Source organism: Cygnus olor, chromosome Z (genome assembly GCF_009769625.2).
Source record: "Cygnus olor isolate bCygOlo1 chromosome Z, bCygOlo1.pri.v2, whole genome shotgun sequence".
NCBI classification, from domain to species: Eukaryota; Metazoa; Chordata; class Aves; order Anseriformes; family Anatidae; genus Cygnus; species Cygnus olor.
In genome coordinates, this window is record NC_049198.1 from 16,108,391 (window position 1) to 16,124,255 (window position 15,865).

The 15,865-nt window shown below is 38.9% G+C and overlaps 1 protein-coding gene across 3 annotated transcripts in view; it reads right to left on the bottom strand.

The window, feature by feature from the left end:
- Positions 1 to 15,865, bottom strand: part of PARP8 (poly(ADP-ribose) polymerase family member 8) — a 116,283-nt gene that overhangs the window by 97,405 nt on the left and 3,013 nt on the right. For 2 of the 3 annotated variants that reach the window (XM_040540785.1, XM_040540787.1), the window contains one exon: positions 15,801 to 15,855. In XM_040540785.1, the coding sequence (XP_040396719.1) occupies positions 15,801 to 15,855 (55 nt within the window). The remainder of the gene's footprint in view (positions 1 to 15,800; positions 15,856 to 15,865) is intronic. The other variant, XM_040540786.1, reaches the window with a different exon arrangement.

Genomic DNA, 15,865 nt, shown 5'->3' on the forward strand with positions numbered 1-15,865 from the left:
TCTGCTCCAGAACCTGACCAGAGCTGCCTGCGTCCAAGCAGCTTTACACAATTAGTCACTGCCATACAGAAAGAATTAGGGCTCGTGAGACACAACTTTAGAAACCTTCACAGATAAAACAGCAAACGAGATGGGTCTTGGACAACGCACAGGTTTTAAAGAACTTTTAGGCACTGGGTTCCTCCGGTGGCCCCAGCTCTGGTTTAAGGCCAGAGCAGCCTAACAGGAGGGCTAGAGGAGCTGTCAAGTCTCACATCCAAGCATCCTGGTAGTACTGCTACCTTGGGCATGAGAGCAGCAACATGCTCTCAGAGGGGGTCTGCCCCACCGATGCTGTGAAGGAAAGCGAACCACTGCCACCAAACATTTAGTGACATTTTGAAACGAAAAGGTTGGTGCAGATACCTAATGCTTCAAGACTCTAGACAGCAGGTAAGTACCTAAATTCCCTGAAAGTGCATGTCCCATCATAAGCCTGGCAGCTTTTTCTACCAGCCACCTTAGGACATTCCCTCTTCATTTGCTGAGGCTTGAAAAAGCCTACTCTCAGCATCCTTGGAGCTAGCTCTCAACACTGGCAGCTCCAATACACAGGAAACCAGACACAAAGCCAATATGTGTTGTGACACATGTGCTATAAGAAATGAATAAACTTCATTCCACAGATATTTTGGGAATGGCTCAAAAGGTCAAACAGTATAGGCTTCTCTGATAGAAACACCACACTGCACTCTTACTAGTACACTGGTAATTACTCAGTGTGTTCATCTATCTTCACTTTGAACAGAAAATAAAGTTCATAGAATCACAGAATGGAAGGGACCTTTAAGATCATCTAGTTCCAATCCCCCTGCCATGGGCAGGGATGCCACCCACTAGATCAAATTCTTAGATTTTATTCTTAAAGATGAACGTTTTCACCATGCTGTTTCTCAGGTCACCTCTGCCGTATCATTTGTTATTTTATTATTTTAACTGTGCAGTAGTTGGTTAGGAAATAATGAAAGCTGAAAGTTCAGTGACACAACATCCCATCATAAATATGAACATATGCTAATGCCAGCAAGATAAACATTACATAGTACGTGTTGGAGAATCCTGAAGAAAATCCCAGAAAAACCAGAATCCCTCACAAGTCTAATCAGTGGACAGTCTGCTGATCATCTATTCTTCTTTCAAAATTCTATTGACTGTGGCATTCTACTGACTGTGGCATTGACCATGTGAAATGGTCAATGTTGACGCAAGTTACATTAAAAAGGAAACAAAATGTAAGTATGAGGAGCATTTAAAGACTCTGTTAGCTAGATAGATGGCCAGAGAGATAGATGGGGTTAAGTTCTTCATTTGTAAATAAAACCAGTATCATAGCTTTAACTTTATGAAGATGACAGCAGCTACAGGTATTAAGACAGCAAAACAAATCGAAGCAATTTAAAGCATAAGTGGAATTATTTCCAAATGAAATTTGCTCATACATGTTAAATATTGGCCTCAGTTAATCCAATCATCTCTAACTGAAAACAGTGGCATGATACAGGCAAAATACAACCATATAAAGGAATTTCTACTGCACTTTCTCTTTAATTAGGCTTATGTCATCTCATCAATTTACATAGTCTTGAGGTGAAGAGGAACAGACTAAATGCAGAAACCTTTTCTGTGTTTAATTTCAGTCAAAATACGAATCAGCAGCAAAATGAAAATGTTTATGCAATAATCTACTGAAACTTGTCAAGTACAACAATAAAAAATTCAGCAGTTCTCACCAATTGACTTCAAAGTAAAAATAATCTATACAGGAAAGTCTCAAAATCACCCCAGGCCACTCAGCCTTCACCTCACAATTTAATAATTTCTCACTAGAGAACACTACCTAGTTGATCACGAGCACATTGAATCAATAGACACTGAAATCACTGAAGTTTGAGAGCAGTAAAGGATTCTCATTTAGTAGCTGCTAATGTCCCAGATAACTTACTACCACTGCAGAGCCATGTGTAGCAATCCAAGAAGAAACTTCAGAATACTAGAGACAGAACAGCTCCACTGTTTTATCCACCTGAGCCTTGAATGTATGTCAGTCAGATACGTAAATTAATTAATTAAAAACATATATATATTAGAACAAGACATAATATGGATCAGCCTCAGCTCTTAAAAATAAAATGAAACAAAACCTGGCAACACATCTCTGAAGGAAGTAACTCTACCATAATACCTAACACACCCAGCTTCAACTTCTTTAAAGAATTATTCACTAGCATTAAAAATAAATGATTAACAACTCTCAGACAAAAGAGAGGTAAACAAATAATGAAAAGAGGCTGCTATTTACATTGTGCTTATTGTCTTCTTAAGTATTTTAATTATAGGTGAAAGTAGATGGATAGCAACAAATAACATCTTATCCTGTCCTCACTGTTTAACTCGTAATCTCTTTAATGAAGATGCCTTTCCATCCACAGCCCGACAGAGATTTATGACATTGCTTCCACTTTGCATTGTAACCCAGACGAATCCAAACCCCTGCCTTTTTTTTTTTTTCTTCTTACCACTCCCTCCGGATTTCTCTTCTATAGTCCTTCATGCAACAGCAGTGACAACGAAAAGGAAACAGCAAACCCCTTCCTGTTACAAGGCTCTGCCGTGTACAGTCACACATTAATGCTCCCCGAGGCGATGGTGCAGAACCTCTGCCACACTCCTGGCCATTGTGGCAACTTACCAGGAACCTGAGGGGTTAAACTCATTTGCATGTACATATAAAAATGCGCACAGATTTGACTCAAAGAAAGAAAGAAAAAGAAAATTCTTATTATGGAGCACAACTGACGTATTCAGGGCTATAAAACCTCTGAGAAAGGGCAGAATGCTAAAGAGGGAGCTGGCAACGTCTAAAACCAACATGCTTGCACATTTTTGATACGGTCTGGAGTGGCTGCATATGCTGCAGGTTTGCATACAAGATATGAAATTGCTAATGGAAAAGAAATACTCTCTGCTTAGCTCCTCTCCAGCAGCAAATATTTTATGCTCAACCTGAAGAACTCAGAGCCCGCCAGAAAGCAATAAGTAAGGCCTGCAATCCACCTTCAACCTGTTTTTTCCAAATTTCACGGATACTGAACTCACAGAACTCCTTCCGCTTGCCTGACAGTCCTCTAGCTGGCAAGGAAAGGGTGTTTCTCCCCCCGCCATTATTTCACTGAAGTATTTCATGATTTATTTCCCCTGGCTGACTCCCACCACATGGGGCTGAGGAGCTGGGCTATCTGTCAGCCCGTCATGCATCGTTCTTGCGCTGGCACCAGCGGAGAACAGTCGCTCGGATGTGCAGTGGTGCAGGCCACAGCGACCCAGTGCCAACAGGCACACCTGGTTTTCAAGCCTCACCCTTCAAAAAGCATCGACATACCCACAGAGCCTGGCTTGCACCAGTGAAACTCTGCCAACTGGCCTGCGACATGAAGAGGGACCAGCTTCCACCTGTCACATAGATCAGTACAGAACAAAGCAGAAGTCAACCAAGGAAAACTTCAAACACCATCATCCAAGGGCAAACAGTTGCCCTACATCGGTTACATTACTGGATAAATGCATTAAAAGAAGGTTTTAATGATTCCCAAAGCAAGTACTCAACACCCTGGAAGTTCAGAGTGACAACAGCACCATGTACCCAACAAATTGTGCGGTGTTACTGATGGAAATATCAGAATATATCCAAGGGAGACTGAACTGAAAGATAAGTTACTAGAAAAATAATCTCAAAGATCCAGAAAGAGTGCTTTTTAAAGAGTAAGTAGCCTGTAAACTGAGGAACAGGACACAGAGTAAAGCAACATCTATTTTATTTACTTTGCAGTCCTATTTAAAACATTTTCTAATATGCCTAAGAGCACAGAGCAATTATTGATTCAAGCTAAAATACATTCTTATATGTGTGCAGCATCTACAGTGAAAGATCTGAAATGCATACTATTTCTAAACATCTCTGTTGAGTCTTACTTGGGTACAACAGAAATCATAGTTAGAAAAGTTTTTAAATCGAAATCGGCCAACTACTCAAGCTGCAGCTGCAATTATTTCAACCGATTTTTTTTTCCTATCCACCCACAGATTAGACACAAAAGCCAGAATAACGAACAACAATGAATACGTGATCTCTCTGGTTAACAGTCTTATCCTTTGTTATTCTGGTGAAACTTCCTAAGAACCAAAAAAAGCATCTCGGGATATGTATAATGCAAAGAGAAGTGAAAGATATGCCATCTATAGCTGCTCTGTGTTAACTTGCTTAGTACTGTTAATAATACCAACTAATTCACATCTGTCTGCTCCAACAGTATGACCACAATGGATATGGTTATTGTCAGAATAAATCAACATGCGAAGCAACTCTGGAAAACAAAAAGCTAGCAGACAGAACGGAGGAAAATGAGAAGCTGGGAAGCAATGCAAAGACAACTGCATAGAGCCCTGCTCGCCAGTGGCACAGCCAAAATGGAAATGACATAGCCAGGACTGGCGTGAAACCTCCAACTTCCGCAGTTTCAAGTCATCATTATCTCTCAAGATGGAGTGCAGAGATGGTATTTTCTGGGGAAAAGGACTTTCCTTGGGACAAAGTGATCATGTGGGAACGATTTCATTGCAAACAGACACAGGGCTCTGTGAAGCTCATCCTAGCACTGCAAGTGGAAAGTCTTGGCCAGCGCTTTTGCTGATGCAGTCACACCACATGCAGACCTACGGCTCTAATGCCACACTGCTGAGAACACGTGTTTACCATGTGTGTAAACTTCTTTATCAGTTCAGGCATATCTGCCCCACTTTGCTCTATTTAAGATTCTTTAACAAGACGAATATAATTAGACAGCTCCTCATTGCTATCAGTTGGCATGACTTTACTGAATTCCATGGCAATTTGTCAATTTAAACTAGCTGAGAATACGTATAATGTTACATCACGTAAAGTACAATAGAGGAATAACTTGGGACAAAATACAAATGGGAATATGCTGTAAGCAACCACAGCAATAGCAAAGTGCTCATTAATGCCAGCAATTTATGACAATTTTCTCAGAACTGATGTCAAAAGCTCTACAACTGCTACATACTCTGAAATAAGCCGGAGACATGCTTTAGAAATTGCCAAGCCACAGAAGACATGCCATTTTTTCACAGAGCCCTTCTTTGATAGTTCGTCAAAGACCTGACCCGCTGCTCTTGCCTGCTGATGCCACTATTAACAGACGACGTGGGGAAAGACTTGGTAGCCAGGGTAAAAGCTTTTCTTGACCCTAAATGATGATCAGTTTATGTCCTCCACAAGCAAAATTGATAGCCTTTGAAATTTTTATCCTTACTCATGTAGCTGCAATTCCTGCTCACTTTGCAGACAACAAATGCCTAATCTTTACTAGCACACTAGGAGGCCAGTAGCTTCCACACATCCATGCCCACTTCGAAGTGATGCAGCGCTACATGTAAAAGGTATTAACACTCCATATCTCTGTGTGTCTGTCATCCTTGACAAAGGTCGGGTTTTATGTGAACTACAGGATGAATATAATTCTTCATGCCTTAAATAAATGGTAACACCTTTACGAAGCAGTATTTTAAATATCTATTTATTTTTGTTTAAACAGAAACAATATAGTAAGCAATTGTTCAAAACAAGAGGGATGACGTAAAACAATTAAAAGCTTATCAGTATAATATAAATTCAGGTACAGAAAGAGCCTTAAGTCTTCTTCTATTCATCTACTCCCTATAGTGTTGTACATAGGAAGGATGTACGTCTTTTGATTCACTATTCTAGTTAAACCCAAAATAAATATACGAATTGGTACAAAGAGCAAGAATACTAAACACAAACATTCAAACAAACAAACAAAATGTAATATCCAAAACATGGAATTGTAGATGTCCTTTCAGATAGAGATTACCTAGTAAAATACCTTAACAAGAACTAAACTGGTGGCCGCTAATCCCATGTAATTTTATTTCAGTAACAAAGGCAGGGCACCTTTAACCAAGACTGAAGTTTGCTGTGAAAGTTCCTTCAGTAGCTAAATTTGGCATGGGGAACATCTAAGAAGCACAACTATATGCCCAATGTTCTGCTGCTCTCATGTTATACAGATATTTGTAAATAAAAGGTGCAAAAGGTGTAAATAAAGTGCAGACAAGCCAGCTAAAGGCAAGAGAGACTGCATCTTTTGTAAGCTGATGATGGTGACTCTTCACTTCATACTCTAGAGACCAACACTAAGCTACTTTAAAAATTCTATTGGCCTGAGTTAACAAAACTAGTACACGCCCAAGGCAATTCTCACAGAGGGTTATATTGCCCCTGCTGCCACCTAAATACATCCAGTTTCAGTCTTCCCATCATCCACTGATAAAACATGAGTCCTTTTTCAACATACAAGCCTACAAAATCTTAATGAAATTTTACACCAAGCTTAACAAGCCTTGCTGTATAGGACAGTTAAATCTTCATAGCAAAATAATTCTCTAACGTTACAACTTCTTACAAGACAAGAATTAGTAAGCTCAGTTTTCAGTTGGAATTTCATTAGAACTATGGCAAAGTACAAAGATTTGATGTAATGTTCATAGTACCATATTCAACCAGTAGAAAACATTAATTTTTGTAATTATCTATCCATACAGCAGAACTATTGATAGTACCCATAACTGCTATAAAGCACTAACTGAATGTACATTTTCCAGAAGTTTTTAACACTTGCAGGTTGTCTTTTTTTTGTCTGAAGTACTGTAAAACTCTTGGGTTTTTTTAATGTTTCCACTGTTTTGAACAAATATATAGTGAAATGACCAGTTTTCACACTGGTAATGTCGCACATTTTTAATGTAGACTAAGTTAATACAATCCTTTTAGGTGTATTCACAGAATAGTTCTCTTTAAGAAATCAGCAACTGTTTCAACTAATGGTTATGTGTACAAAAGGCTCTGAAAACATTTTGGGATTCAGTTTAAGATCTAATAATCATTCTGAATGAGTGACAGGTAAAGAGATTTTCATGTGGCCTAGCAAACTATGTTCTTAAGAAAGGACTGTGACAACCTGTTTTTCAGATGCTAAAGCTGAAGAAGATACAGAACAGCATAGTTTTGACAACTGGCCTTCTGTCTTTGCACTTTGCCATGACAGTGGCTTGACAAGAATGTATGCAACAAAGCTGTGTTTCCTTGGATAAATTGCTGCTCTCCCACCATCCAGGAACGTACCCAAATATGAGAGAATATCTGCAAAGGTATCAGGGTTAAAACACAACTCTGATCTTCCTGAGTCCCCATCTGAAAAGTCACCTGGACTGCTGCTCACTAGGCGTGTCATCAGGAACAAATAAAAAAAAATTGGCAGCATCACTGTGGACCCAAGTGAGCCCCACCACATGAGAGGAATTACTCTGGATTTACCCTGCTGTAATTGAGATCAAGCAGTTGATCATTAGCAAGTACATTTAAGACAAGGAAATGTTTCCTGGTCTTAACACCTGTATGAACCCCAGGCCCTACTCTGACAGAAGAGCATCCTAATTATTTTCCTATCTTTCATTATGATATGATTATTACTGGGTGAGAATTCCCATTAAAGATGAATTTTTCAACATTAAGAAAAAAGAATGAGTAAGAATGAGCAAAACTACAAAACAAACAAGCAAAATAACAACCCTAAAATAAATCATTCTACCATTTGTAGAAAAGCTAATGACCTGGAATACCATGTCTAACCCACGGGCTATTTTTCCTACTTGAGAGAAAATGCTATCTGCTACAAACACCTTATTGGGTAGAAACCAGACAGTTGAGCAATGCAAAACTATCCTGCCTTCTAGCTTTGCTCTTGAAATATGAAAAATTCTTACCTAGAAACATAAAGTGGAACATTCATTTAAAGCAACAAGATTTCAAGATGGCAACATGTAATACATGAGAAAAATGCAGAATGCTACACAGTTTGAAAGGAACTTAATTCTTCAATTATATACTTCTTTTTACAGATGGCGTATCACCATTTTTTGCACTCCCTTTTGGCAAACAGTATATTTCATTACACAGGAGGCATGCTGTTTCTCCTTTTATTTCTGATCACTGCCTTGAGGCTGGAAGGAGACATCTAGAGGGCTTGCTTGTTTCTCCAAGCTTCCTCTTTGCCCTCAATTCTTTGCTCCAGACGGGCTCCTGCCAAGCACTACACGAGTCTCCCTGGGATGAACTCCATCCACGGGATTCAGCTAGGTACTGATTGCTAGGACGGGTCTTCTACAACAGCCAAGAAAAGCCAAAGCCTTTCTGCAGGGCTCACACCAGTACTCTGCCTTCATGTAAGTCATGGAAGGATGCTCAGCCCGCAGCCTTCACCCATGATTGTTTCCTCCTTGAGAACTAACCCTATGCGAGTATGTGCAAGACTGTGACTTACTCCCACTCGATTAGACAATGCCAAAAGCATTTATGATGTTGTTTAACCCCTGTAGTAAGGGAACACAGTGTCTGACATAAAGCTCCCTCAATGTAATGGGTCCTCCCAAGAGAAGCCTGACTCATAAAAGCAACAATTGTTCCCCATCATGATGCAAGGCTCTTTCCTGCTCTTCCTCCCATAGAAATAGGCTGGATGCAATCTGGCATTTAGATCTGGAGCACGCAGAAGGCTGTCAGGGGTAGGCATTGGAAGGAGATGTATTTCTGTACCTTGTTTAGTCCCTCTTCTTTCAGTGAGATTTTTCTAGCTTCTGCTGCACAGGATAGCAGGCTTATCTTTATGAGTCAATTTCACTCTGTTAAAAGGAGCTCCTTTTCCTCAGATGAGGCAAGTTAAAATGAAACATCCGTAAAAATTTTCACCCTCCTGTAGCAAGGAGGACATTAATTCTTAAAAGCTGTACTCGTAAGTGTGATTTATTTAATGCCAACGTGGAGATGCACATTGGACCTTTTCTAGATTTATTCACATTTCATCCCGTTTTTAGCTGTAACTAAACTAACTGTTTTATCTGTAACTAAACTAAACTCTCCGAGCAGTTTAAAATTTGCTTTCCCTCCAGCTGCTGAAGCTTATTAAACTAGGTGTTTTGGCTCAGAGTGATTTGACTCTGACTCAAATAAGAATTCACATTCTGCACAGTAAGTAGTCCATGGAAGAAAGATGCCAACAGGTATCTTCAGCTCGTTATTTATGAGCGATGAAAAATATGGGTAATTATTAGGGACCAGCATGAAAAATCAGAAATGGCATTGGTCCCAATACAGACAAAAGTGATCTAAATTTATTTTGTCACAGGGAACTCCACTTTTAAAATTATTTGTCCTATCACATTAAGACTAACAATGACAGCCTACAGGTTTATTTTAGGTACTTAATATGTTAAAATATGTGATGAAAGCAGAAAAAGAAGTTACTGAAAATGTTTTCTGTAGAAACCTTCAAGCACTTTTCCCAGCTCTGTGCTACTGAAACACTGAAACACCAGTGCATACAAATACACCTGCATAAAGAACCTGAAGCTTTTGAAAAGTGCTAAGCAGTACATGGTAATACTGAGACTACTATGTAGTGTGGGAGTTCAGCACTTCTGAAAACTAGGCCATTTACATGCCTGAAAACATGTTTTTCTGACAAAAGAATAGATATTAATGATTTGAACGTATTGTTCTTAGTATCAGTACAGTATGTTGCAGAGAGAGGATAGCCCCTCACTTCAACAGACTAGTCTGAGATCTTCACAAGACCACAATCCCTAAAAAATGTCATTTTTACCAGATGTAGTGATGGGTTCACTTCAGACACTACTGATTTTCTAACAGCAAGGCTAGAAAAATCTGTCAGAAACAAGATCACCAAACGAAGACAAGCTCAATGAGACTGTGAGTAGAATGGATTTGATTTTGCTTTTAACAAACCCTCAACATTGCATTTAATCACTTCTTTTTTTACTACAGTGCTCTACTAGATATCTTTTTAGGATGAATCATTTATTAAATTACACGTACTGAATCTCTTATAGTATCATCTATCAAAAAGCTATCTATAGGAATATACAGCTAAGTTTCATGTATGTACTACACAGCCAGTATTAGAAGGCAGTATAGTATCAGAATAGGTAGGTTAGCTGGAATTCATAGAGGGGCTTGTCTTAAAGAGAGATTTTAAAACTGAAACTTAATTAATACCCGACACAAAACTGTTTTTTAAAAGTATCCATGGCAGTATTCAACATTACTGCATCTACAGAATCCTTAACAAAGAAATGAAAATCTCAGTGCATGCCATGTTATATCTGAACTAGATTTCCATCTCACATCACAGACTTATCTTCCAGGAAATGGTGCGGTCCCAGCAAAAATGTTAAGTCATATTTGATAAGAAAGTTCAAATTGAAAGGCAGTGTACAGTATTCCATCTATTTTGAAACAGAAATAAACAATTAAATACAAGCTGCGTATCTACTTTTCATATCTATCTTACTACATACAGTAGGGATAGATTTTAGGAATGCAATTGCATATTAAATAACCTGAACACAAAGTTAAGTGCAGCCATCAGCAATAGAAGATGAACCGTACCTGCATCAGCCCTTCCTAAGGCCTTTATAAAAATGATTCCAGCTAAATTAAAACCATTCAGAGCAATGGATTCCATCAAAACCATTTAAGTCTTAAGTCATACTTTCAGCGACACTTGCATCTGACGCAAGCCACCACAGCTTCTAAAAGGAACAGTCCAACAGCTTCTTCCCAGCCATTGCATTGCTCCCTCCCTTAAGCCAGTAAACAGTGAAAGAGACATAGCAGCTAGGCTAAAACTAACCTATTCAAAAAAAAAAAAGACAAAAAAAAAAAGTCTTAAACTAGATCACACTGGAAATGAACAAAGAAAATTAAAATGTTCAGAAAAGTGTTCCATTTTTATATTTTTGTATGGACATATTTTTTATGTCTTGGATTAGAAATGTTTTTCAATTCTATCTCTCCTTTTTGATATAGTATATAAATTGAATGTAAATTTTAAGATAAAAAAGACATGAGTTAGTCTGAAACTACTTTCTTCACTTTTTTTTTTTTTGTCTTGACTTTCAGCATTACCAGAATGACACCAGGATTTCAAAACTATTCAACAAATGGAAAATCTGATGTAGACTGAATTTTATTAAATTCACGTACGTAACACTAGAGTATGAACCTGAAAACTCAAAGAGCATACCACTAAAGGGGAAAAAACAATCATATGAATCTATTTATCAACGACTGGTTCAAACACGTAGCGGACATATAATATGCCACAAGTTCGGATACATGGGTTTTGTCTCTATCTGTAGATAGCCTCAAACAATTTATTACTCCTTCAGTGCCACAACTTCCCAACTGTGAAATATTTCACTGCTATATTGAGGTGGGAATTAACTCATCAGTTTACATCAGAATCTCTGATGTTGCAATATTAAGCAGTACGTGTACGCCCTCGAATAGAAAACAAAAAGAAAAATATTCAAAATCAAAACAATGTAAGTTAGCAATTTGTCATTGTTTTAAGCAAAAATAAACAATTATCTTAGACCAACATTTAACTTCCGTTGCTTCTGCAGAACTGCCATTAATAGGATCATCCTGCTTATGTAGAAAAAGCAGACAAGAGCCCACTGTGCAAATGAGAGATGTTAACTAATTAGCTTTTGTGTTTAGTTTTTATACGTGTTATCTAGTTTCTTAACAACATGCTGCAATATAAGACCTGTTCTCATGCGCAGATTACTGTCACTGTCCCTCACTGCCAATGATAGTTAAGTACATATTTGAATAAAGAGATATTTCAGGACTGATATGATGTCCTTGGTTAGCCTCAAAAAAAAAAAAAAAAAGTGGAGGTGAGAAAAACACTAAGAAAATGAAACATCTTTTCTTCAGCACAACCGAGCACTGCTTTTATGTAAACCATGTCAAATGACACATAAAGTGAAAACAACTTCCGGGCATCATGCATTTTTATTTCAAAGATGACAGACCACAATTCTGTTCAGTCTGCAGGGTTTCTGGAGAAGCAATGTTTCATTCAGGGGCAGATAATAGGACAAAGGAAATGAGAGATTCTTAAAAAAAAGAAAGCACCTCAACGTGTTCATACTTTAATATCCTTTTTAGATCCTGCAGTAAAAATCATAAGGAATCCACCCATTTCCAATATTCTGCCAGCTGTAGTTAAAGAAAAGTAAATCTTGCACAGTCACAGCACCCAACTGAACACCTCACTTTATAGGGTATCTATCACTTTCTGACAGTGAAATTAAAAATGATCACATTGATCACATTGATAACAATTTGCTTCATGTTTACTACCCATATTATGTACAAAGACATGCTTCACTAAAAAATTACTAATTACAACCTCCCCAAACTAGGAAGCATCGTCTCCACTGTGTACAACATCTCTAATAATTTGGAAGTGTGAGCACAGTGCATTTAAAAAAAAAAAAATGTCTGAACATGAAGTACTGTCCAAAATAATTAATCAAACTACACAGGTAAAAGATTATTCATGATAATTCATGCAATACAAATATGTTTGCACCTACAGATACTCTTCCCTCCTAACTTTTCAAGAAAAATCCTGCAGAGGTACAATCTCCTTTAGGTGTACTTATGCCAATGCAGTGACCATTTACACATATGTTATTTACACAATATATAGTAGCTTAATACGACCTAAAGGTCAAATGCTGGAACGAGTCTATATAATGAATAAAATAATAATAATTCTCAGTTTGTTTCCCTGGAACCTCTGTTCTTGAACAAAAGCTAAGTCATGCCCTCAAGGTTTGGTTCAGGACTGTCCTGTGGGAATACAAATTGACTCTACTGAAGCTACGATGAATATGCTCTGGATCAGGTCTATCTACTTGGTGTGATCTGCAAGGTGGTTATGTACCACCCCAGTGTTTGAACAGAACTAACCCAGGAGGGGTCCGTGCAATCAATACGAGCAGCAGGGAAAATCAGGTAAAGGCGGAGAAGCTGGCCCCAGGAAGAAAAATCTCACAGGTATAAACTTAACAGTTTAATGAATACAGAAATCCTTGGTCCTTCATATACTGAAACAATACTGGTGCACTGACTTCCATAGGCTTACACTAATTTACCAAGAATCTGGCTCTGAGTATGTTAAGACCGCAGACAAATGGACTTAATATGTACTTGAGGCAGCTACAGGATGAAGATGAAAACCCTTAGAGATGTCGAACTTGGCACTGTTGCAACCTACGTATATCCAAGAGTAAAGCCAAGAATTCTTCTCAAACAGAAAACACATCAACTTTTTTTGGGGGGGTTCTGCTCTGGTATCTAAACACTATGGATAAAAAAAAGCCACAGCACACACTGACCTAAGGAACATCCAGAGGAAATGAAGCATGGAAAGGACTTAGCTCAAAGCAAAACAAGAGAGTGCTAAAATACTGTAATCTACCTTACACACCATTCTTACTCATATAAATCTATCTCTCAGTTTGAAAATCCAGCATATACCCTTTACCAGTCACTTGAAAACCCGTGTTTTTGTCATTTTGCAGAACAAAGTCATCAGACTGAATATCTGAAGCAACAGAACTAGGCCTATCAGCTGATCCCCAGTCTGTGGTCATGAGCTAATAGAGGTTTTGTCACTTAGGGACGATTCCAGAATGCAACGCTTTATAAACAGCATCGCCACTCAGAAGTCCTGGGCTACAGCAATACCAGTAGGAAAAAAATCATGGACAAATGCATGAAAAAAGATCCTTAAATAGCCCTGTGCCCTCCTAATGGGATACCACGTGTAAGTTACCACCGCAGACCCTTCCTGAGCCCTTGCTGGAGTCCTGTCTGAATACCACAAAAGTACAGGGTAGCTGGTGTTTGGCCAGCACCTCCTATGAGAAGAAACCACTAACTCATCTTTGATGTGAGAAATAAAAGCTTGGCCCTCGACGGTCAAGGCTTGGAGCTTTCATTTTATGTACTTCACAACCTGGCCACTCAGTACGCCACTGTACGCTAAGAAGATTATAAAACACCTTTCCAAATAAACATAAAAAAGAGCAGAGAACCTGAAACCCATAGCCCAAAGGATGCTTTTTAAGATGTCCTTGAAATGTCAAAAGGAAAGTGAAACTTGGGTATCCTTTATGTAACAACCCACCTTCACCAATTTCTTTAAGTGTAACTTCTGAATATGCAAGATCCTGTGACTAGTTTCCAGTGAACAGTTTCCTAAGCAAATGCTGACCCCAGTTAAAATTCAAGGCTGCGAGATGCACAGCCATCTTCCGTCTCTCGTTGTAGAGTGACAACATTTTGTTCCAGCATTTATAAACCGGTTTGTTTCCCATCAGCTATGCCCTTAGGCTTTTTACCTTATTCAGCTTGGAAAAGAGAAACAATAGACAGGTTTCACTTCCTGGTTGCTTGCTGCAATATTTGGTTTAGAGATCAGTGCTAAGTAACTTTCAAATTCAATTGTTTTAACTAAACAATAATACTTTTTGTAAGATAATTTTTATTGTATCAAGCCTTTCAAAACTACCTTCTAAAACAAGACCAAAACAAACGTATACTAAAACCCTAAATAAAAGAGTATACTTCAAGCAAGCCAGAAACACATCTCATCCCCAGCTACTAGTGGAACTAATCTACTCCACCGAACATGGCCTAAGTTGTCTTTCCTTCAGTGAGGAAGGACGGGATCCTGAGTGGGGAACGCATTTTCCTGAGCAGCCTACCAGCCTGGAGCCCATCTGGGAGCCTGGCCCTGCAGCCAGGGCCCGAAGCGTGCACCGAGCAGAACCAATGGCGCAGGAATGCTGCCTGCACTGAAGGGCTCGCTTGCAAAGAGCAGACTCCAGAGCACAGTACTTTAACCCGGCATACCCTGGGAAGGAAAAACAATCACCAAACTGGGAAAATTAAAAAGGAAATAATAAAACCAAGACATCTTGCCAAATCTGATAAAATTCAGCTAAAAGATAAGATGACGACCTGGCATGTACTGTAATTACCCTATCAAGTACCAGGTAACTAAAGTCTAGGGAGACAAAATGATGTGTGTTCAACTTACATGGACTTTTGACTGTTCATCTAATATTTCCTTTTGAAAACAGATGAACACAATAAATGCTGACAGATTCAAATAAATTTGTACATGCACAATCAGGTTTATAACCAAAACCTCATATCCATTTAGAAATGATATTTAAACCACCATTCACTTAAGACAATTTCATAACCTTATAAGCTATACTGACATTTCACTTAGCGTCTCAGTAGTTTAATTTGGTCAATTGCAGACAGTCTTGCGTCTGTCAAGGGACTAAACATGGCTCTCAAATGCAAGAGAATAAGGTGCCAATGTGAAATTTGGCCTATTTTTTAATAAAATCATACCTTTTTCATATTTTTTTTAGGATGTATTAACTTTGTATCAAATACACTGATGCCTTTGCTGCGCTTCAGTTAGGCTTACGTATGGCAGAAATTCTAGGGACAGGAGCAAAAAGCCTGAAGCAGCGGAGCGCCAGGGAGCAGCACCCAGGCGAAGGAGCCTCCGACAGCTGGGATCACCTTTCTGATCACCTCCCTCCATGCTTCCTGCTCGGTTCACGTTTGCGAGAAGGCAGATGATTTACGGATGCATCCTCCTCGCAAAAGGAAGGAAAAAAAGCCTGCCAGGGCAGCGAAGCAAGGGAGCTCCCTGAGCGCAGGAAAAGAAGGGTGTCACGACTGTGGAAAGGAGTACCTTTTGGAGCCTCCAGTGTAGGTGAAGGTAAAGGTGGAGTCTGAGTACCTGAAATCTGAAACACA